Raw genomic sequence first — 23,581 nt, forward strand, 5'->3', positions numbered from 1 at the left:
CGATAGAAGAAACATGGAGAGACATTACAGGTTCAATGATTCAACTTTGAAGGAACTACAGGGACACAACGACCTCGGGGTTCGTGTGCATAATTCTCTGAACTACATAAAGGCGGATTAGGGAGTCCTCATTCATGAAGCACCTGGTGGAAACCCACGCGCACACAGGGAGAATGTGTAAACTCCACACCTACAGTCGCCCGAGCCTGGGTCCCTGGCATTGTGAGGCAGCGGTGCTAACCACTGAGCCACACGGCAGGGTAGGATCCTGGGGTTTATAAATTGAGGCAAGGAAAGCAAGGGAAGTGATGCTACACCACTACAAGTCATTGATCAGACCAAATTTGGAGTATTGTGTTCAGTTCTGGACACCTTATTTAAGGAAGGATGTTAAAGCCCTGGGGAGAGTTCAAAGGAGGTTTACTAGAATGATACCAGGAATGAAAAATTTTAGATATAAAGAAAAATTAGTGAGATTAGACTTATTCTTCTTAGAGCAGCGAAGATTAAGAGAGAACCTTATTGAGGTGTTGAAAATTATGAACAATTTTGACATAGTGAAGAAGGATATTCTGTTTCCACTAGTTGGTGTGTCAGTAACTAGGGCTCACAGTTTCAAGATTGTCAGCAAGAGAGCTAGGAGTGAGATAAGGAGAAACCCCCTTCATTACTCAGAGACTTTTTAGGATTTGGAATGTGCTGCCTGGGAGAATGGTGGAGGCGGATTCCATCAGAGATTTCAAAAGAGAGCTGGATATATAATTGAAAGGGATGAAGATAGAGGGCTACAGGGACAGGGCTGGAGAGTGGGACTAGCTTTAAGGAGCTAGTACAGACATGATGGGTGGAATGGCCTCCTTCTGGGCTGGAAAACTGTTAAATCAGTTTTGACCACAGGCAAACAAAACATGAATGCTCAACTTATAGTTTTTATTCATTGTACCACTTTCTTAAACCCTTACATACCCATGCAATCAGACAGACAAGTAAGTAAATGTGAATGTTACAGATAAAGTACAAGACATTGGAGGATTGTGGTGCGATTTCACCAGTCCATAGGATTTTTCAAAGTGTCCTTTTCCTTCTTTCCAAATCCTTCCAGTTCTTTACTAAAGGCACTGGGTGATTGGCACAGGAATTGTTCAGTCGCTAGTTCAAGGGAATAGTTTACAGCAAATGAGTGGAGGGAATAGCAAGCTATCCTTCAGTTGTAGGTTACCTCACTGCAGAGGAGATGCAGTCTTTTTATAGTCTGGAGGCTTTCTGCTGCTTTATTGTTCACACCCAAGTTGGTTATCAGTAAGTTGGTGTCATGTTGATGATTCACGGCTGGTCTTGAGTGAGAATCCAGTTAACAGTCTGTCTCTGGGCAAAACCTGAACACAGAGCCACGGTGCCTTGGGGCACAAACATCTTCCCAAAGCTTTACTCAACTCCTCTCCCACTGCTGGAACAAAGCAGCCATCTAAATGCAACTCTCAGTGCGTTACAGTGTTAGCGTTTTTAAAACTGCAACATCTTTTTCTGCAGTTTCCTTAGTTTAAAGCAGTATTCTTTCCCCATTTAGGACCACAATGTAAAAATAAAGACAAATAAAAAATGCGGTCTTTACACTTCCCAACACGTGTTGGGACCACAATTGTTTACAATTTACATTGATGATTTGGAATTGGGGACCATGTGTAGTGTTTCAAAGTTCACAGATGACACTAAGATGAGTGACAGCAAAGTGTGCAGAGGACACAAAGTCTGTAGAGGGACATAGGTTCAGTGAGTGGGCAGAGGTCTGGCAGATGGAGTACGATGTTGGTAAATGTGAGATTATCCATTTCGATCGGAATAACAGCAAAATGGACTATTATTTCAATGGTGAAAAATTGCAGCACGCTGCTGTGCAGAGGGACCTGGTTGCCTTGTGCATGAATCACAAACATTGGTTTACAGGTGCAGCAGGTAATAAAGAAGACAAATGGAATATTGTCCTTCATTGCTAGAGGGATGGAGTTTAAAAACAGGGAGGTTATGCTGCAGCTGTATAGGGTGCTGCTGGTGAGGCCACACCTGGAATACTGTGTATAGTTTTGGTTTCCTTACTTGAGAAAGGATGTACTGGCACTAGAGCAAATGCAGAGGAGGTTCACGAGGTTGATTCTGGAATTAAGAGGAATGGTTTATGAAGAGAGATTGAGTAGACTGGGATTATAGAATTTAGAAGAATAAGGGGAGAATTTTATAGGAACATATAAAATAGAATAGATAAGATAGAAGCAGGGAGGTTATTTCCACTGGTGGGTGAAACCAGAGCTAGGGGGCATCGCCTCAAAATAAGGGGGAGCAGATTTAGGACGGAGCTGAGGAGGAACTTCTTCACCCAAAGGGTTATGAATCTGTGGAATTCCCTGCCCAGTGAAGCAGTTGGGGCTACCTCGTTCAATGTTCTTAAGGTAAACAGATTTTTCAACAGTAAAGAATTAAGGGTTATGGTGAGCGGGTGGGTAAGTGGAGCTGAGGCCGTGAGAAGATCAGCCATGATCTTATTAAATGGTGGAGCAGGCTCGAGGGGCCAGACGGCCTACTCCTGCCCCTGGTTCATATGTTCTTGTGTTGCCAAGACTGGACACAATACCAGAGTTGAGGATCTGACCAGAGCTTCAGAAACATTTTGCTCCCACAGCAGGCACACTGTAAAGGGAGTTTAACTCTATCCAATCCCATGCTGTCCCATGCTTTACTCTGTGTCTAACCCTGTGCTGTCCCTGTCCTGGGAGTGTTTGATGGGGGAACGTGTTGAGGGAGCTTTACTCTGTATCTAACCCCATGCTGTCCCCGTCCTGGGAGTGTTTAATGGGGAGTGTTGAGGGAGCTTTACTCTGCATCTAACCCAGTGCTGTCCCTTTCCTGGGAGTGTTTGATGGGGACAGTGTAGAGGGAGCTTTACTCTGTATCTAACCCCTGTGCTGTCCCTGTCCTGGGAGTGTTTGATGGGGACAGTGTAGAGGCAGCTTTACTCTGTATCTAACCCCGTGCTGTCCCTGTCCTGGGAGTGTTTGATGGGGACAGTGTAGAGGTAGCTTTGCTCTGTATCTAACCGTGTGCTGTCCCTGTCCTGGGAGTGTTTGATGGGGGACGTGTGGAGGGAGCTGTACGCTGTATGTAACCCCGTGCTGTACATGACCTGGGAGAGTTTAGGTTATATCTGAAATCTGTTTTATTTTTGAAGGGAGAATTATCTGTTCGTCTGCTCCTGTCCCAAATGTGTGGCTCAGGCCACTGACCCTGACCTGACCTCAGACGAAGAAGAGGAGATTGAAGCTGATGCTGAGAGTGCTGAGCTGGAAGATGAGATGACCGATGTGTAAGGCAGTGACTGGGCACAGGGTTCCACAGAAACACGGCTGTGCCAGAGGCCCTTTTCCAACAATGCAATAACCACAGCTAGACATCATTATCACACATACACATGTGCGCACACACACACACACACACAAGAAATACAAATCTGTACAAGCACTGGGCAGGCTGGTTCCTCAATCACACCAGTTGCTTCATGTGAGTGAGGAAGATAGTTGCTGTTTTCGGGAGGGGGTTGTTGTTCAAGGGGGCAGTCTCCTGTTCCCCATGAGCACTGCCTTCCATTACCTTCTCCTCCTGCAAAATTGTCACCTTCTGATGTCTGCCTTCTTGCCCCCCTCCACCAGGTGTGCTGGTGGGTGTAATCAGAACCTGTGCCATAGACACCTCTGTGACGGCAGCCCTGTGATGTACAGTGACGGACCGGGCTTGGAGGGGGTGGGGTGGGTGGCGATGGGGTGGGGAGGGTCAGCGAGGAACAGCCAGAAACTGACGTTTGAGTTTCGGTCACTGTTGAGTGATCCCTCTTGCCAAGTGAGTCGACGCAGCCTGAAGCATTGCATTCCCCTCAATGCTGCCTCCCCTCCCCTAGTGGGATAGCCCTCCCATCCACACCCTGTCTTGGTAGATGCTGGATGAGATTACAGAGAGGTGGCCAGTAGATCCCTGAGCCTATTCCCCAGCCCAACCAGCACCTCCATGAAGGTGAAAGCAAGGGTTCAGGCCGGAGAGCCTAGAGGGCAGGTTACAGTTATATTAAATTCTGGTGTAACATGCACTCTCTCCAGCTGCAAGAGAATTATTTAAAATGGATCTAAAATCCAGTTGGCTCCAGTTCAGCTGATGTGCTGAGAGACAACAGCTGGTTACAGTGTGCTGTGTGAGAATGTGATTTCTGATGTTTGCATTTTGTTGCTGTCTAGTTTGTGTGTGTGGGTTCCTGTCTTGGTGTGGGACTGCATGTGTGGGTGGTGGGGGGGGCGGGATGATGGGCAGGGGCTGAGTAGTTCTCTGTCTTGGTTCGTGTTCTGTCTGGGTGGATGTGGGTGTGTGTGTGTACGTCTGTCTCAGTTACACACACACACACACACACATCTCTTGCTGTGGGATGTTTGTCTCTTTCTGTGTCTGTTCCACTATCTGCCTTGGGGATAAGGTAGCAGTCTCTAGTGCCTGGGTCTTTTTAACTCCACACGAGTAAGTGAGACTGTCTGTCTGCCAATCTATTGCTGGGCCTACAGTAACCTGTGAGCTGCTCCTCAGTGGCCCAGAGTCCTGACATGTTCCTATTCACGGCCTACCTGTCTGTGTGTGTGTCCCTCTCTCTCTCTCTCTCTCTCCTTTCTCTCTCTGTCCTCCCTGCACAGTGACAGGACACAGTGGAGTCAGACATTGTATGTGGGCAATTCATTGATGTGATTGCTTTATGTAGGTCATTGCAGCAAAAGGCTGTTTGGCCCATCTGGTCCTTCCTGCTGTTCATGGTCCTCACCAGCCTTTTCCCAATTCTCTGTCTCGCTTCATTAGTGATTCCCCTGAGTTGTATCGTTAGTCTCTTCCGGGGAGAGTAGGAGTGAACAAGGAATGTTCAGTTTCACGTCATTCATCTACCATGGAGTAGGGCAACAGCTCTCGTTGCTTTCCAGTAACCCTGGGACCAGGATCAGGGGGAACTTGGAGGCTGCTAAGGGAGGGTAAGAGGTGCTGAACTGTTCCTATCCTGATCACAATTCTGCTGAGTAAAGAGTGTGGGGGGGGGGGGGGGGGAATTGGTGGATAAGGGCCATAATTGGAAAGGCCACCAGTGACATGAGGTGGGAGTGGGGGGGGGTCACTATGCTGAGGCTGGTGTATCCCAGGTCCCAGTGCGAACTTTGTGAAGTTGGGGGGGGGGAAATGGGGAGCGGTAAAGAGATGATTTTGCATATAGTCTAGAAAGATTCTATATCAATACTTAGTTTTAGGATAGGCTATAACTTAGAGCAGTCAGGCTCCACTTGGGTCAGCAGTGTAGCAGCTTCCCATTTAATCATCACAGATTCTCACAGCACTGAGGCGTGACCAATCTGCATGTATTCAATAAAATGATGGAAAACAGCAAATGGAGTCTGGTTCTTTTTATTGTTTCACAGGATGTGGACATGACTGTCTAACTCTAATCACTGGGCTATTTCAGAGGAAATTTAAGAGTCAAACTCGTTGCTGTGGGTGTGGAGTCGTGTGTAGGCCAAACCAGGTATGGATGGCAGATTTCTTTCCCTAAGCAGCATTATTATACCAGATGGATATTTAACCACTGGACGAGCTTGAACTCAAGTTTTTATTGAATTTAGATTTCACAATCTGATCTTGTGGGATTTTAATCCATATCATGAGAGCATTAATTAGCTCAGGGTATTTACATTCCTGACAAAGGGCTTTTGCCCGAAATGTCAACTCGTCTACTCCTCGGATGCTGCCACTGTGCTTTTCCAGTGCCACACTTTTTGACTCATACTGGATTATCAGTCTGGTAACATTACTCTGTGCTTGTGGGAAGGGTTTCCTTTAAGGCGAGTGGTAAATTGGTAATGGATTATTATCCAGACGTTTAATTCACCCTCCGGGTCATGTTGTCCTTTACAGTTGGGAAAGGGTGGGGTGTGAGCTGCTATTTTGAAACACTGCTGGTTTGACACAAGTGGAGTGTTGTCAATCAGAAGCTAGCGATGCTTCGACTGTGGTGTGGCTCTGAGTTCCAGCAAAGACTGGGGAGGGACAGCAGACTTCCAGCCCTGAATGGATTGACTCGTTCCACTCAAACTTCCAGCAAAGCCCTCCCCACAAAACCAAGCTTGGCAGGCAGATGAATTGTAACCTGAGCTGGCATGGGTTTATGCTAGGCCAGTCAGCCAGGGTTCCCTGTGGCAGCAAAATGAGCGTCAGGACAGAGGCTGGTGATGTCCCCAGAAGGAATCACTGTACGAGAAGATCCTGTGACTACTGCAGGAGTGCGAAACATAGGCATGAAAATGGACAAGTATGTGGCAGCACGTTTCCAGTCTAGTCCATAACTACGGGAAAGATGGAAACAAAAGGGAGGGGTAGAAAGTTAACAGCAGATTAATTTATTAAATAAAGTTGAGAAGACATCACAAAGTATGATCAAGAGAGATTAGTGCAAACGGACTGACTGTGAGTCCAGGGGCTGGCTACTGTCACCAGAGGGTCCATGGTGGCTGTTTGAGCTGAAATGTTGGGATCCCACTCACATTGACTGGGATGGAGATGACAGCCCACGGGAGACCATGCAGCTCCAAAGATCGCCTGATCATGTACCTGCCAACAGTGGGGAAAGCAAACACTGTCAAATAATAGCATGATACCTGCCCAACAAGCCATTTGACCCATCATGTCTGTGCTGGCTGTTTGGTTTGGTCCCACTCTTCTGTTCTCTGTCCCCCATGGCCCCTTCAGGAATTTATCCAGCTCTCTTGTGATTGTTATGTTTGGACCTGTTTCTATCAGCTTTTCGGGCAGTACATTCTACATCACAACTGTGTAATAAGAATGTTTCTGCAAGTGCCTTTTTCTTGGCTCGCTCTCCAAGTTTATTTCCCTCAATTGCCTCCCAATTTGCTCTATGAAACCATTTGCTGTCTCTACTCCATGTCCCCTGTGCACGGGCAGCAAGTTCCAGGCCATTACCCAGCGCTGTGTGAAGACATTCCTCCCCATCTGCCTTTGCAACTCTTGCCCAAAGCATCAATATTTCTATCCCCTAATCCTTGTCCAATCAGAGCAGCATCTTTGTTTTTATTGCAGAGAGACAAAGCCTCAAACTGCAGATGTTTTTCCTGCATCAACCTGTTCAGGGATGTTATTAAACATGTCTGAAACAGATAGGACTTGAACCCAGGTTCCAAGTACAGAGTTATGAAAACTATTGCTGTGCCGCAATATCCCCCTTTTCTCTTTCTCTTGAGGCCTGTCCTAATGTTACACACCTCAATCAAATCTCCCCTCGATCTCCACGTTCTAAGGAAAACAAGCCCAATCTTTCTAAGATGGGAAAGGCTTGAGAAATGTGAAGCACAAAGGGACTTTGGAGTCCTCGTTCAGGATTCCCTTAAAGTTAACAAGAAGGTTCAGTTGGCAATTAGGAAGGAAAATGTAATCTTAACATTTGTTTTGAGAAGGCTGGAATACGAGAGCAGGGCTGTACTGCTGAGGCTGTATACAGCTCTGGTCAGACCGCATTTGAAATATTGTGAACAGTTTTGGGCCCCGTATCTAAGTAAGGATGGGCTGGTGTTGGAGGGAGGTCCAGAGAAGGTTCACAAGAATTATCCCAGGGATGAAGGGCTTGTCATATGAGGAGCAGTTGTCATATGATCTCTGGGTCTGTACTCAATGGAGTTTCGAAGAAAGAGAGAGATTTTGATTGAAACTTAGAGAAAATTGAGAGGCCTGGATAGAGTGGACATGAAGAATATGTTTCCATTGTAGAAGCCGAGAGCACGGCCTCAGAGTGAAAGGAGAACCCTTTATAATTGAGATGAGGAGGAATTTCTTCAGCCACAGGGTGGTGACTCTGTGGAATTGCCATAGAGGGCTGTAGAGGCCAAGTCATTGAGTGTATTTAAGAAGAGCTAGACAGGTTCTTGATTACTAAGGGGATCAAGGGTTATGGGGAGAAGATAGAATGAGAATGATACTGAGAAACATATCAGCCATGATTGAATGGCAGAGCAGACTCAGTGGGCTGACTGGCCTAATTCTGCTCTTCTGTCTTATCTTTTCAACCTCAGACCTAAAACTCCCCAATCTTAGTATCCCCACACCTTCTCACATCTTTCCTAAAGCATGGCGATCAGAACTGAATGCAATATTCCAGTTGTGCACCTCCGTTAGACTCTGCATCCCCAATTTACTGGTCCAATTTGATTTGATTTTTCTCTGCCCTGGCTGACCCAATCCAAGTGCAGATGTCCAAGGAAGTGATGACGGGAAATACCCAAACTCACCCATCCTTCCCAAGAAGGAACAGTGCTGGGATGTCGCTGTCCCTGGTCGTACCATCCTGCACCATCTCAATATAGGAGCTGTCATTGTCATACACGTTGTCCGAGATGATCACTGCTCTGCCACCGTGCTCCTGGATAACGCGAGCCTTTGACAGGAATGAGCAGGCCCTGTGGGACACACAGAGAGAGACAGACTTGTTGCATCCATTGCTCCCCCTCCCACTGCAGGCACACATTTCCCTGTCACATTTCAATGCTTCAGTCAAGGGGACAATTTTCAGAACACATTCCCATAACTGCACAGGGGCAAGTGCTGGAAAATTTGTTTTTCTCTTTTGTTCATTCATAGGATGTGGTATTGCTGGCGAGGGCAGCATTTATTGCCAAGAGGACAGTTAAGAGTAAACCATATTACTGTGGGTCTGGAGTCACATATCAGGCAGACCAAGTTAATGCTGGCTGTTTCCTTCCCTAAAGGACATTAGTGAAAGAGATGGGTTTTTCTGACAATTGGCAATGGATTCCTGGTCATCATTAGACTTTTAATTCCACATATTCTTGAATTCAAATTCCACCATCTGCCATGGCGGCATTCAAACCTATGTCCCCAAAACATTATCTAGATTAGAAGTTCAGTGATGATACCACTCGGCCATTACCTCCCCTGATGGGATTATAGACTCCCTGCAGTGTGGAAGCAGGCCATTTGACCCATTGAGTTCACACTGAATCTCCAAACAGAATCCCACCCAGACCCAGCACCTAGCCTATCCTTGCATTTCCCATGGCTAATCCACCTGGCCTGCACTTCACTGGACACAATGGGCTGTTCAGCATAGCCAATCCATCCTAACCTGCACATCTTTGCACTGTTGAAGGAAACCTGAGCACCCAGATTAAACTCACACAGACACTGGGATTATTAGCAGTTTGTTGTTGACCAGCACAGACTTGATGGGCTGAAAGACCTTTGCCTGTGCTATAGACTTCAATCAACATATGAGGGGAGCTAGACTGCTCCTATGGGATTGGCCTTTGACTGTTGTAACTAACGATAGCAGCACTGACTGCACAGTGGTTGGGGTCTGGTTTCCCTGTCAAAGAAAGAACATTATGTTCTGTCACACATACACCGCATTAATCCACCCAGACACGGGAAGGAGCCAGTGGTATCAAAGCAGAATCTCATGGATGCTCAGAAAGACACAACAAAACCACAATCTTTCACACAAACCATCTTGCAGGTTAAACTGAGTACTGAATAGCAAGGGATTTGAAAACTGTCCAGTCAACACAACGAGTCTAGTCAATGATATTTTCAACCCCCAGCCATTTTTCTCAAGGTGATTACTTGGATCCCAGGAACACGAGTGAGCAGTAAATCTGATCGAATAATTGAAACTTTTTAATTAATGTGGAGATTCGATTCACTGGGAAATGTCATCACAGATAAAGAGTAAAATGTAACAGCCGATCTGTGCACAGCAAAGTCCCAGATAAAGCACCAATCTTTTTTTTCAATGTCTTATGTTAAGCTTTAGTTTTCTTTCAAGGGATGTGTCACTGACAAAGTCTATATCTATTGCTCACTCCTAATTGTCTTTCAACTGATTGGCTCACTCGGTCACTTCACCAGGCAAAAATAAGCTTGGCTACAATTGTACAGAGCTCTGCTGGGATATCGTTTGTGAAGACTGCATTCAGTTCCAGGTAGAGCAGTCAGGAAATGCCGTCCTAGCCTTGGAGAGGGTGCACTACAGATTCACCTGAGAGGTGTGGGGCTTGAACGAGTCAATGATGGGGTCAGATTGCATGAACGAGTCTTTTTCTTCCAGTTTAGAAGATTAAGTGAATGGCTCTTTGGATGTCATGGGAGTGTCCCTACCCCTAGACCAGGAGGCTGAATTCAAATTCCACCTGCTCCAGAGATGTGTCATATCATAGTTGAGCAAGTTGTTTAAAAATATCTCGATGATCGTTACAAGAGTTGAAAGCTGAGGTAAAGGAGTAATTACTGGAAGTGGGGAAGCTCATGTTTAATTATTTGTTTCAGCGGTGGTGAAGTAAAGTGCAATGAATTAACATCAATCAATTGACCAAACACAGGCAAATGGGGCTGGATTAATTGTCCATCCTGCCTAGTTTTCACAAGTTGGGCTGAAGGACCTGTTTCCATGCTGTGAACCTCCATGACTGACTAAATGCAATGCTATTCCCTTTAATTACAATCCATGTAGGATTCACTCTTTGACGATGAAGCACACTGCTGTCCTTTATGGGTGAACTTCAAAGCATGCGCAGCTCACCTATCAGTGACACTCGAAAGAGCTCTTTATGATGCAGTGGTAGTGTCACTACCACCTTTGGGGCAGCACTGCGGCTCAGTGGTTAGCACTGCTACCTCACAGCGCCAGGGAGCCAGGTTCAATTCCTGCCTCATGCAACTGTCTGTGTAGAGTTTGCACATTCTCCCCGTGTCTGCGTGGGTTTCCTCTCACAGTCCAAAAATGTGCCGGCTGGGTGAATTGGCCATGCTAAATTGCTCGTAGTTTTAGGTACATTAGTCGGGGGTGAACGTAGGGGAATGTGTTTGGGTGGGTCGGTGTGGACTTGTTGGGCCGAAGGGCCTGTTTCCACACTGTAGGGAATCTAAAAAATCTAATAAATAATCTACCTGTAGATCAGAAGGCCCAGGTTCAATACAATTAGTGTGTAATAATACCTCTGAACATGCTAACCGGGAAATATCTGAGTGAAGTTCCAGCACTATTACAATCCTTAACAATTATATTAGAAGGTATCAGTGACTCCGAGAAAGGTCTATTGTGTAGAATCACAGCTGGAAAAGATCAGGTCTTCAGCTGGTGTCCTACATTTGTTGAGCCCTTTACCTAGTTGTGCTTTCAAAGGAAACAGTCACTTCCTTTGAAATTCCATTCTGTTTTCATGGTTTAAAATTAAATTCTAAGATGGTTTTGTGATCATGTAGCCTTTCTAATAAATTCCATGTATTAACTGAATGTATGTGTGTTTTACTATCTCAGTCTTACCATGCTGATTGTGCAAAATTATCAGTGCGTAAAGACAAACTCAGTTTAGATTTTAAGTGTATTTCTAATTTCTGTTTCAGAACTAAATGTTGTAAAAGACTTTGTTAATTTGCTTATTTTTAACAACTCTGTTCCAAACACCGACAGTCGTCCATTGAAAACACATCAGTAGCTGGCTTCTCAAACAAAAAGCACATTAGTAGGAACCTGAGAGGTCAATAAGATATTAATGCCTCGGCAGAAAGTGAGGATGGCAGATGCTGGAGAGTCAGACTCAAAATGTGTGGTGCTGAAAAAGCACAGCTGGTCAGGCAACATCCGATGAGCAGGAGAGTCAACATTTCAAGCATAAGTCCTTCATCAGGAACATATTAATGCCTCACCCAGGACACTCAAGGACTGCAATGGTGCCCTGTCTGATCATAAACAAGTGGCACTTGCAACGACATAAAGGTGCCCTGTAAACTCAGTGGAAAGTATTAAAATTTGTGAATAACAGAAGAAACTATAAAGAGGGGGAACTCCTAGTAATAACCAACATCTTAGGGGTCCAATCAGGAGGTACGCTGCCTTTCATTTCTCCAGCAGTTGTGCAGGTCTCCGAGGTCTGTGTGTGTGTGTGTCAGGGACTAAGAAAACTGGGAGCGAATGCGATTGATTCACACAGGCCCCTGGAGCAGTGGCTGCACATTGGTCAGAACTCCAAAAGCAAAAACAGAAGTGGCTGGAGATTAGAGTCAAGATTAGAGTGGTGCTGGAAAAGCACAGCAGGTCAGGCAGCATCCGAGGAGCAGGAAAATCAATGTTTCGGGCAAAAGCCCTTCATTAGGAATGTGAAAACGAGACCTGGTGTATGGAGGTGGGCAGGAAGACATGGGAGAGTTTAGACCCTAAAGCTATTGAACTCGTTATTGAGTCTGGAGGGTTACAGGGTCTCCAAGTGGAAAATGAGGTGATGTTCTTCCAACTTGCGCTGAGTTTTACTGGAACAATGCAGCAAACCTGAGACAGAGATGTTGGCCAGGGAACAGGGTGGGGTGTTGAAATGGCAGGCAACTGGAAGCTCTGAGTCTTCTTATGGGCAGAACATAGGTGTTCTGTGAAGCAGTCCTCCAGTCTATGCTTCACTTCTCCAAGGTAGAGGAGACCACATTGTGAGCAGCGGATGCAGTAGACGAGATTGTGTGAGGTGCAGGTAAAGTGCTGCTTCACCTGGAAGGTGTGTTTGGGCCTTTGGATACTGAGGAGGGGGGAGGTAAATGGGCACGTGTTACACCTTCAGCAGTTGAAGGGGAAGGGGCCGTGGGGCTGTGGAGGAGGAATGTTAAGAGTGAAGGAACGGCCCCTATGAAAAGTGGACAATGGAAGGAAGGGGAATGTGTGTCAGGTGGTGGCATCCTGCTGGAGGTGGGGAATTGACGGCTGATGCTCCTCTGGATGTGGATGCTGGTGGGATGGTAGATAAGAACAAAGCAAACCCTATCGCTGTTGCGGGAGGGAAGAGAGGGAGTGAAGGCAGAAATGCAAGAGATGAGTCAAACCCAGTTGAGGGCCCTGTCAACATGGTGCTGGGCATTCCTCCATTGAGGAAGAAGGTGGACATTTTAGAAGCTCTCTTGTCAAAGTTGGCCTCATTAGAACAAATGTGACAGAGATGGAGGGACTGGGAGAATGGAATGGAGTTTTGAGAAGATTTGTAGCTCAGGTTGAGGTTCTGGATGTAGGTTTGCTCACTGAGCTGGGAGGTTCATTTCCAGATATTTCGTCACCCTACTAAGTAACATCTTCAGTGGGCCTCCAGGCAAACCACTGTACATGATTCCTGCTTTCTATTTATATGTTTGGGTTTCCTTGGGTTGGTGATCTCATTTACTGTTCTTTTTCTCAGGGGGTGGTAGATGGGGTCGAACATGATGTGTTTATTGATAGAGTTCCGGTTGGAATGCCATGCTTCTAGAAATTGTCGTGCGTGTCTTTATTTAGCTTGTCCTAAGATGGATGTGTTGTCCCAGTCGAAGTGGTGTCCTTCCTTATCTGTATGCAAGGCTACTAGTGAGAGAGAGGCATGTCGTTTTGTGGCTAGTTGGTGTTCATGTATCCTGGTGGCTAGTTTTCTGCCTGTTTGTGCAATGTGGTGTTTGCTACAGTTCTTGCATGGTATTTTGTAAATGACATTAGCTTTGCTTGTTGTCTATATAGGCTCTTTCAAGTCCATTAGCTGCTGTTTTAGTGTGTTGGTGGGTTTGTGGGCTACCATGATGCCAAGGGGTCTGAGTAGTCTGGCAGTCATTTCTGAGATGTCTTTGATGTAGGGGAGAGTGGCTAGCCCCTACATCAAAGACATCTCAGAAATGACTGCCAGACTACTCAGACCCCTTGGCATCATAGTAGCCCACAAACCCACCAACACACTAAAACAGCAGAAAACGAATTTGAAAGATACATACAGACAACAAGCAAAACTAATGTCATTTACAAAATACCGTGCAAGAACTACATTGGACAAACAGGCAGAAAACTAGCCACCAGGGTACAGGAACACCAACTAGCCACAAAACGACATGACCCTCTCTCACTAGAGTCATAGAGTCATCGAGCATAGAAACAGACCCTTTGGTCCAACCCATACAGATGCCGACCAGATATCCCAACCCAATCTAGTCCAACCTTCCAGCAGTTGGCCCATATCCCTTCAAACCCTTCCGATTCATATACCCATCCAAATGCCTTTTAAATGTTGCAATTGTACCAGCCTCCACCACTTCCTCTGGCAGCTCATTCCATACCCGTACCACCCTCTGTGTGAAAAGTTGCCCCTTAGGTCTCTTTTATATCTTTCCCCTCTCACCCTAAACCTATGCCCTCCAGTTCTGAACTCCCCCACCACAGGGAAAAGACTTTGTCCATTTATCCTATCCATGCCCCTCATAATTTTGTAAACCTCTATAAGGTCACCCCTCAGCCTCCGAGGCTCCAGGAAAAACAGCCCCAGCCTGTTCAGCCTCTCCCTATAGCTCAAACCCTCCAATCCTGGCAACATCCTTGTAAATCTTTTCTGAACCCTTTCAGGTTTCACAACATCTTTCTGATAGGAAGGAGACCAGAATTGCATGCAATATTCCAACAATGGCCTTACCAATGTCATGTACAGCCGCAACATGACCTCCCGACTCATGTACTCAATACCCTGACCAATAAAGGAAAGCATACCAAATGCCTTCTTCACTATCCTATCTACCTGCGACTCCACTCTCAAGGAGCTATGAACCTGCACTCCAAGGTCTCTTTGTTCAGCAACACTCCCTGGGACCTTACCATTAAGTGTACAAGTCCTGCTAAGATTTGCTTTCCCAAAATGCAGCACCTCGCATTTATCTGAATTAAACTCCATCTGCCACTTCTCTGCCTATTGGCCCATCTGGTCAAGATCCTGTTATAATCTAAGGTAACCTTCTTCGCTGTTCACTACACCTCCAATTTTGGTGTCATCTGCAAACTTACTAACTGTACCTCTTATGCTCGCTTCCAAATCATTTATGTAAATGACAAAAAGTAGAGGACCCAACACTGATCCTTGTGGCACTCCACTGGTCAGCGGTCTCCAGTCTGAAAAACAACCCTCTACCACCACCCTCTGTCTTCTATCTTTGAGTCAGTTCTGTATCCAAATGGCTAGTTCTCCCTGTATTCCATGAGATCTAACCTTGCTAATCAGTCTCCCATGGGGAACCTTGTCAAACGCCTTACTGAAGTCCATATAGATCACATCTACTGCTCTGCCCTCATCAATCTACTTTGTTACTTCTTCAAAAAACTCAATCAAGTTTGTGAGACATGATTTCCCATGCACAAAGCCAAGTTGACTCTCCCTAATCAGTCCTTGCCCTTCCAAATATATGTCCCTCAGGATTCCTCCAACAACTTGCCCACCACCGACATCAGGCTCACTGGCCTATAGTTCCCTGGCTTGTCTTTACCGCCCTTCTTAAACAGTGGTACCATGTTAGCTAGCCTACAGTCTTCCGGCACCTCACCTGTGACTATCAATGATACAAATATCTCAGCAAGAGGCCCAGCAATCACTTCCCTCGCTTCCCACAGAGTTCTAGGGTACACCTGATCAGGTCCTGGGGATTTATCCATCTTTATGCGTTCCAAGATATCCAGCACTTCCTCCTCTGTAATATAGTCATTTTGCAAAGTGTCACCATCTATTTCCCTACATTCTATATCTTCCATATCCTTTTCCACAGTAAATACTGATGCAAAATACTCATTTAGTATCTCCCCCATTTTCTGCGGCTCCACACAAAGACCACCTTGCTGATCTTTGAGAGGCCCTATTCTCTCCCTAGTTACCCTTTTGTCCTTAATGTAATTGTAAAAACTCTTTGGATTTTCCTTAATTCTATTTGCCAAAACTATCTCATGCCCCCTTTTTGCTCTCCTGATTTCCCTCTTAAGTATACTCCTACTGCCGTTATACTCTTCTAAGGATTCACTCGATCTCTCCTGTCTATACCTTACATTTGCTTCCGCCTTTTTCTTAACCAAACCCTCAATTTCTTTAGTCATCCAGCATTCCGTATATCTACCAGCCTTTCCGTTCACCCTGACAGGAATATACTTTCTCTGGATTCTCGTTATCTCATTCCCATTTTCCAGCAGTCCCTTTATCTGCGAACATCTGCCCCCAGTCAGCTTTTGAAAGTTCTTGCCTAATACCGTCAAAATTAGCTTTCCTCTGTATGCTGGCTGGCATACAGATAAGGAAGGACACCACTTCGACTGGGATAACACATCCATCATGGGACAAGCCAAACAGAGACACGCATGAGAATTCCTAGAATTTGATATTGCAACCAGAACTCTATCAACAAACACATCGAGTTCGTCCACATTTACCACCCCCTTGAGATAAAGAACAGGAAATGACATCACTACATGACATGATATCACCACAGGAAATAAGATCATCAACATATAAATGGAAAGCAGGAATCACGTACAGTGCTTCGTCTGGAGGCCCACTGAAGATGTTACCTAGTAGGTTGATGAAATGTCTGGAAATGAACCTTCCAGCTCAGAATGGAATGGAGTTTTTACAGGAAGCAGGGTGTGAGGATGTACAGTCAAAGTAACTGTGGGAGTCAGTGGGATTACAGTGGACACTAGTGGCCAATCTATCCCCAGAAAGGGCTTACCCACTTAGCCTGCATACCCCTGAACATTATGGGCATTTTAGCCTGGCCAATCCACCGTAACTTGCACATCTTTGGTCTGTAGGAAGAAACAGAAGAACTCGGAGAAAACCCATGCAGAAACAGGGAGAATGTGCAAACTCCACACAGATCTACTCAAAAGAATAGACTCAAGGGGAAAAATGGCCTTCCCTTATTTCTAACAGAGATGACTATGAAGCATTTCGGATACTGGCATCTCCAAATCATTTGGATAACCTAGCTTTCTGAAAGGTGCCAGTTGAATACAAATGTGGCTGTAGAGCAGTGTTGAGCTGCTGAAACTTACCCTCTCTCCACCAAGGCAATCTGATCCTGAACGAAGGCGCCATTGTTTAAATCACTGCAGGCATGGGGTGGCTCAGCAGGAACCAGATAGATCTGCTCATACCTCGTGTGCTGCATGAAGAAACAAAGAGCCCAGTCAACATTGCAAACAAGTCAAGGTTTATTCTTGCTTTGAATCTGAGCACCACCAGGAAAGTCAGAATTTGATACCCATCCATTATTGACCAACTTGTCTGCAGTGGCTTGATACAACTGGGCAGGTGGCTAGACATTTTCAGAAAGTCAGTAGTCTACAGTCATATATAGGGTGGACCGGGGTAAGGAAGGCAGATTTCCCACATTAAGCAGCATCAGTGAGCTCCAAATGGTTCTTTACAACAACCAATGATACTCCTGTGGTCACCATGGCTGAAATTAAATAATCAGGAACTGAGTTTCAATTCCACCAGGGACCATGGAGGGGGGGAGATTTGATCCCATGTCCCCACACTATCTGCCAGTGCAATTGGATGCTCAGTGACATTATCACTGCAACGCTGTGGCCCATTCTTCCTTAAATAAGGTGACCAATACAGTACACAATACACCGGATGGGGTCTCACCAATGCCCTGTATAACTGAAGCATAACCTCCCTACACTTGTATTCAATTGTATGCCTTCTTCCACACCATGTCTACTGTACTGACACCTTCAGGGATCTATGAAATTGTACACCAAGGGTTCCTTAAAATTGTTTCTTCTATGTCAAATTGACGAAAAAGCAACACTATTCTTGTGGTGTTTGGTCCTCTGTCCAAGTTCTCTGTTGGAGTACTGCAGCAGATATTGTAAAGTGAAGTGGTACTTACAAAAATACCTCCAAAGTCCTTGGCCAAATTAGTCTGAAAGATGTAGCGTATGTCTCCAGGGCTCAGCACTTGGAAATATAAATATTCGTTGACCCCTAGACCTGAATGAAACACAGGAAACAGCATAAATCTCGACAATCTATCAACAGACTATTCTAGTTTAATGAATTGGGGTTGGAGCAGCAGGTACGCATTCACAGTTCTAAGAACCCCCTCCACTCCCCGTCACCTTCCCCCAACCATGACCTTACCCCATGACTTCAGTAAATCTCTGGCCTCACTCACAGGTTAAGACCATCTCCTTGTATCATTCTCAAGCCACATTCTCCTGCTAAACACCAACTGAACCTTCTTCTGTACACACCAACTGAACCTTCTTCAGAGGATCCATTCAATCATCCACATCCAGATATCATTAGAGAGCCATTCAGTTTGAACAACAGAAAGAGGCCCTTCAGCCCATCATATCTGCAGCAATCATTAAGCATCTATCTATTCTAACAGCTGGAACAGTTCTGAGGAAGGGTCATTGGACCCGAAACATTAACTCTGCTTTCTCTCCACAGATGCTATCAGACTTGATAAGCTTTTCCAGCAATTTCTGGTTTTGTTTTCATACCATCACTTCACTTGCATAAAACCTGACTATAATTTACTAAATCTGTGGAATGATTATCAAACTCCAATATGATTCTAACTTTCCTTCTACATGACTTGCTGAGGAGTTGGCATTTTCTGTTTTGGTTTAACTGAACTTTAACTTAATTGCAGCTGTGCCCCGTAATCCTGCAGTATGCCTGGCAGGAATGATAGAATGATTACAGGCACAGGTGAGGTAATTCAGCCAGCTCAGTTTATGGAGTGGATGCTGCCAGAGGAGGTTATAGAGTCATAGAGATGTACAGCACGGAAACAAACCCTTCAGTCCAACTAGTCCATGCCAACCAGATATCCTAACCTAATCTCATCCCATTTGCCAGCACTTGGCCCACATCCCTCAAAATCCTTACTATTCAGATACCTATCAGATGCCTTTTGAATATTGTAATTGTACCAGCCTCCACCACTTCCTCTGGCAGTTCATTCCATACAAGTACATGAAAAAGTTGCCCCTTAGGTCCCTTTCAAATCTTTCTCTCTCACCTTAAAACCTATGCCCTCTAGTTTTGGACTTCCCCACCCCATGGAAACAACTTTGTCTATACTCTTTGGGTCAACTCAGTGATTCAGGGGGTTTCCAAGTAGAGACACATTGCATCCTGTTCTCAGATGTAGTGATTGCTAGCATCTACACACCCCCTTTCCCTCCCTGCTCCCTGCTCCCACTCTGTCAAGCCTCCCTCCATCCTTCTATCAACCTCCCCCTTCCCTGTCAACCTCTCCCTCTCCCTGTCAACCTCTCTCTCCCTCTCCACCTGTCTCTCTATCAACCTCTCCCTCACCCTGTCAACCTACCTCTCCCCCCTCTCAACTTCATCCTCCCTTTCTCTGTCAACCTCCCCCTCCCTCCCTCCCTCCCTATCAACCTCCTTCTCCCTCCCTGTCAACCTTCCCGTCCCTCTCCCTCCCTCCCAGTCACTCTCCTTCTCCGTCTCCCTGCCGTCCTCGGGGCTTTGGAAACCGCGGTAATCCGAAGAGAGAAGGGGGTCTCAGTGCCGGCCCACCCGCCCAGGCCAGAGCAATGCAATGCACGGAGTCGGTGCATTGACTGACCTGCATTGAGCAGCGCCTGGTGGAGCAGGAGGAGAGTCTGGAAGCAACAGTACACCAGCGGCACCCACGGCCGCATCCTCCTTCCTCCTGCAGCCGCTGTCAATCAGAGCAACCGTCTCCCGGGCAACCAGCATTATTCACGGGGTACCAGTACACAGCCATTGGTCAGAACCTCTGTCAATCAGCGGGTCCAGGGTGGGAGGAGCCACACACCTGACCACCTCCCATTGGGTAACACTGCACCACCCCACGTGGCTATTGGACAGATACACTATCCATCAGGTTCCACACCGTCTCATTGAGCAAACCGTATCAGGAGCTGACAAGTAGCAAGTTATATTGGCATCACACTGCCAAGGAGTGACCATCTCCAATACTGAACAATCTAAGCACCATCCAAAGTCATTACCATCACTGGCTCTCCCACTATCAACATCCTCGGGGTTATCAGATCAGGGCAATGAACACTCCCCCTCCCCCATCCCCACCCCAGAGCAATAGCACAGCTCCCTTAGCCCTATGAACTTGCACCATTCACCCACACCAAAAAGGGATTCAAGAGTTCATCCAGTGTGTACAAGACAATTTTCTGATTCAGTATGTGGACGTACCTATCAGAGAAGGGCAAAACTTGACCTACTCTTGGGAAATAAGGCAGGGCAGGTAACTGAGGTGTCAGTGGGGGAGCACTTAGGGGCCAGCAACCATAATTCTATTAGATTTAAAATAATGATGGAAACGGATAGACCAGATCTAAAAGTTGAAATTCTAAATTGGAGAAAGGCCAATTTTGACGGTATTAGGCAAGAACTTTCAAAAGCTGATTGGGGGCAGATATTCGCAGGTAAAGGAATGGCTAGAAAATGGGAAGCCTTCAGAAATGAGATAATGAGAATCCAGAGAAAGTATATTCCTGTTAGGGTGAAAGAAAAGGCTGGTAGTATAGGGAATGCTGGATGACTAAAGAAATTGAGGGTTTGGTTAAGAAAAAGAAGGAAGCATATGCAAGGTATAGACAGGATAGATCGAGTGAATCTTTAGAAGAGTATAAAGGAAGTAGGAGTATACTTAAGAGGGAAATCAGGAGGGCAAAAAGGGGATGTGAGATAGCATTGGCAAATAGAATTAAGGAAAATCCAAAGAGTTTTTACAAATACATTAAGGACAAAAGGGTAACTAGGGAGAGAATAGGGCCCCTCAAAGATCAGCAAGGCGGCCTTTGTGTGGAAACGCAGAAAATGGGGTGATACTGAATGAGTATTTTGCATCAGTATTCACTGTGGAAAAGGACATGGAAGATACAGACTATAGGGAAATAGATGGTGACATCTTGCAAAATGTCTATATTACAGAGGAGGAAGTGCTGGATGTCTTGAAATGGTTAAAGGTGGATAAATCCCCAGGACCTGATCAGGTGTACCCGAGAACTCTGTGGGAAGCTAGGGAAGTGATTGCTTGGCCTCTTGCTGAGGTATTTGTATCATCGATAGTCACAGGTGAGGTGCCGGAGAACTGGAGGTTGGCAAACGTGGTGCCACTGTTTAAGAAGGGCGGTAAGGACAAGCCAGGGAACTATAGACAGAGCCTGACGTCGATGGTGGGCAAGGTGTTGGAGGGAATCCTGAGGGACAGGATGTTTTGGAAAGGCAAGGACTGATTAGGGATAGTCAACATAGCTTTGTGCGGGGAAATCATGTCTCACAAACTTGATTGAGTTTTTGAGGAAGTAACAAAGAGGATTGATGAGGGCAGAGCAGTAGATCTATATGGACTTAATAAGGCGTTTGACAAGGTTCCCCATGGGAGACTGATTAGCAAGGTTAGATCTCATGGAATACAGGGAGAACTAGCCATTTGGATACAGAACTGGCTCAAAGGTAGAAGACAGAGGGTGGTGGTGGAGGGTTGTTTTTCAGACTGGAGGCCTGTGACCAGTGGAGTACCACAAAGATCGGTGCGGGGTCCTCTATGTCATTTACATAAATGATTTGGATGTGAGCATAAGAGGTACAGTTAGTAAGTTTGCAGATGACACCAAAATTGGAGGTGTAGTGGACAGCGAAGAGGGTTACCTCAGATTACAACAGGATCTTGACCAGATGGGCCAATGGGCTGAGAAGTGGCAGATGGAGTTGAGATTAGATTAGATTAGATTCCCTACAGTGTGGAAACAGGCCCTTCGGCCTAACAAGTGCACACTGACCCTCCAAAGGGAAACCCACCCAGATCCATTTCCCTCTGACTAATGCACCTAACACTATGGGCAATTTAGCATGGCCAATTCACCTGATCCGCAAATCTTTTGACTGTGGGAGGAAACCGGAGCAAACCCATGCAAACACGGGAAGAATGTGCAAACTCCACACAGATGGTCGCCCAAGGCTGGAATCGAACCTGGGACCCTGGTGTTGTGAGGAAGCAGTGCTAACCACTGAGCCACCGTGTTGCCCCTAATTCAGATAAATATGAGGTGCTGCATTTTGGGAAAGCAAATCTTAACAGAACTTATACACTTAATGGTATGGTCCTGGGGAGTGTTGCTGAACAAAGAGACCTTGGAGTGTAGGTTCATGGCTCCTTGAAAGTGGAGTCGCAGGTAGATAGGATAGTGAAGAAGGCGGTTGGTATGTTTTCCTTTATTGGTCAGAGTATTGAGTACAGGAGTTGGGAGGTCATGTTGCGGCTATACAGGACATTGGTTAGGCCACTGTTGGAATATTGCATGCAATTCTGGTCTCCTTCCTATCGGAAAGATGTTGTGAAACTTGAAAGAGTTCAGAAAAGATTTATAAGGATGTTGCCAGGGTTGGAGGATTTGAGCTATAGGGAGAGGCTGAACAGCCTGGGGCTGTTTTCCCTGGAGTGTCGGAGGTTGAGGGGTGACCTTATAGAGGTTTACAACATTATGAGGGGCATGGACAGAGTAAATAGACAAAATCATTTCCCTAGGGTCAGGGAGACCAGAACTAGAGGACACAAGTTTAGGGTGAGAGGGAAAAGAGATAAAAGAGACCTAAGGGGCAACTTTTTCACACAGAGGGTGTTACGTGTATGGTATGAGCTGCCAGAGGAAGTGGTGGAGGCTGGTACAATTGCAACATCTAAGAGGCATTTGGATGGGTATATGAATAGGAAGGGTTTGGAGTGATATGGGCTGGGTGCTGGCAGGTGGGATTAGATTGGGTTGGGATATCCGGTTGGCATGGACGGGTTGGACTGAAGGTTCTGTTTACATGCTGTACATCGCTATGACTCTATGACTATAAGGTAAAATGGGTTTTAACCTACATTAGGGGAAAGTGAGGACTGCAAATGCTGGAGAGCAGAGTTGAAGATTGTGGTGCTAGAAAAGCACAGCCAGCAGGCAGCATCCGAGAAGCAGGAGAATCGACATTTCGGGCACAAGCTCTTCATCAGGAATGAGGCTTGTGGGCCAAGTGGGCTGAGAGATAGATGGGAGGGGGCTGTGGCTGGCGGGAAGGTAGCTGGGAATGCGATCGGTAGACAAAAGTAAGGGAGAAGGTGATAGGTGGGAGAGGAGGCTGGAGCAGATAGATGGGAAGGAAGATGGACAGGTAGGACCATTCAAGAGGGTGGTGTCGAGTTGGAAGGTTGGGACTGGGATAAGGTGGGGGGAGGGGAAATGGGGAAACGGGTAAAATCCACATTGATCCATGTGGTTGGAGGGTCCCAAGGCGAAATGAGGCGTTTTTCCTCCAAGCATCAGGTGGTTAGGGTTTGGTAGTGGAGGAGGCCCAGGACTTGTATGTCCTTGGTGGAGTGGGAGGGAGAGGGAGGGAGAGTTAAAGAGTTCAGCCACAGGGCAGTGGAGTTGGTCAGTGCGGGTGTCCCAGAGATGTTCTTTGAAACAATCCGCAAGTTGGCGTCCTGTCTCCCCAGTGTAGAGGAACCTTTTCCAGCACCATACTCTTTGACTTGTTCCTTTATTATTTAGTATGATGATCTAAAACTCTTAAAATGGGTTGGAACATTGTCAGCATGAACTTGCCTAGCGTAAAAGTCACTACTCAATATGGCTTACCTGGCCAACATCAAAGGCTCCTGTTTCTGCAGGAGTGTGGGA

The 23,581-nt window shown here is 46.1% G+C and overlaps 2 protein-coding genes across 3 annotated transcripts in view; one reads left to right on the forward strand and one right to left on the reverse strand.

Annotated features, from left to right (window-relative positions):
- The window catches only part of smyd5 (SMYD family member 5), a 42,688-nt gene extending 37,591 nt beyond the window's left edge, over nt 1–5,097 (forward strand). The window contains exon 13 of the mRNA XM_043689023.2: nt 3,221–5,097. Within this exon, the coding sequence (XP_043544958.1) occupies nt 3,221–3,359 (139 nt within the window). The 3' untranslated portion in view covers nt 3,360–5,097. The remainder of the gene's footprint in view (nt 1–3,220) is intronic.
- A 62-nt stretch (nt 5,098–5,159) lies between these two features.
- On the reverse strand, nt 5,160–19,579 carry LOC122549380 (protease-associated domain-containing protein 1-like). 2 transcript variants are annotated; one of them, XM_087996652.1, is made up of 6 exons: nt 19,498–19,579; nt 17,785–17,885; nt 16,937–17,046; nt 8,358–8,525; nt 6,525–6,669; nt 5,160–6,404 (listed from the first exon to the last, which is right to left on the reverse strand). In XM_087996652.1, the coding sequence occupies exons 1-5, from the start codon at nt 19,571–19,573 to the stop codon at nt 6,549–6,551; spliced, it is 576 nt and encodes a 191-aa protein (XP_087852778.1). In that variant the 5' UTR covers nt 19,574–19,579; the 3' UTR covers nt 5,160–6,404; nt 6,525–6,548. The 2 variants fall into 2 exon arrangements, with proteins under 2 accessions (XP_087852778.1, XP_043545090.2); XM_043689155.2 differs by lacking the exon at nt 5,160–6,404 and having other exon boundaries at nt 6,419–6,669.
- Nucleotides 19,580–23,581: the final 4,002 nt, after the last annotated feature.

This window comes from Chiloscyllium plagiosum, unplaced genomic scaffold (assembly GCF_037043375.1).
Source record: "Chiloscyllium plagiosum isolate Xiang-an unplaced genomic scaffold, Cpla_swu_hap1 HiC_scaffold_1, whole genome shotgun sequence".
Taxonomy (NCBI): Eukaryota; Metazoa; Chordata; class Chondrichthyes; order Orectolobiformes; family Hemiscylliidae; genus Chiloscyllium; species Chiloscyllium plagiosum.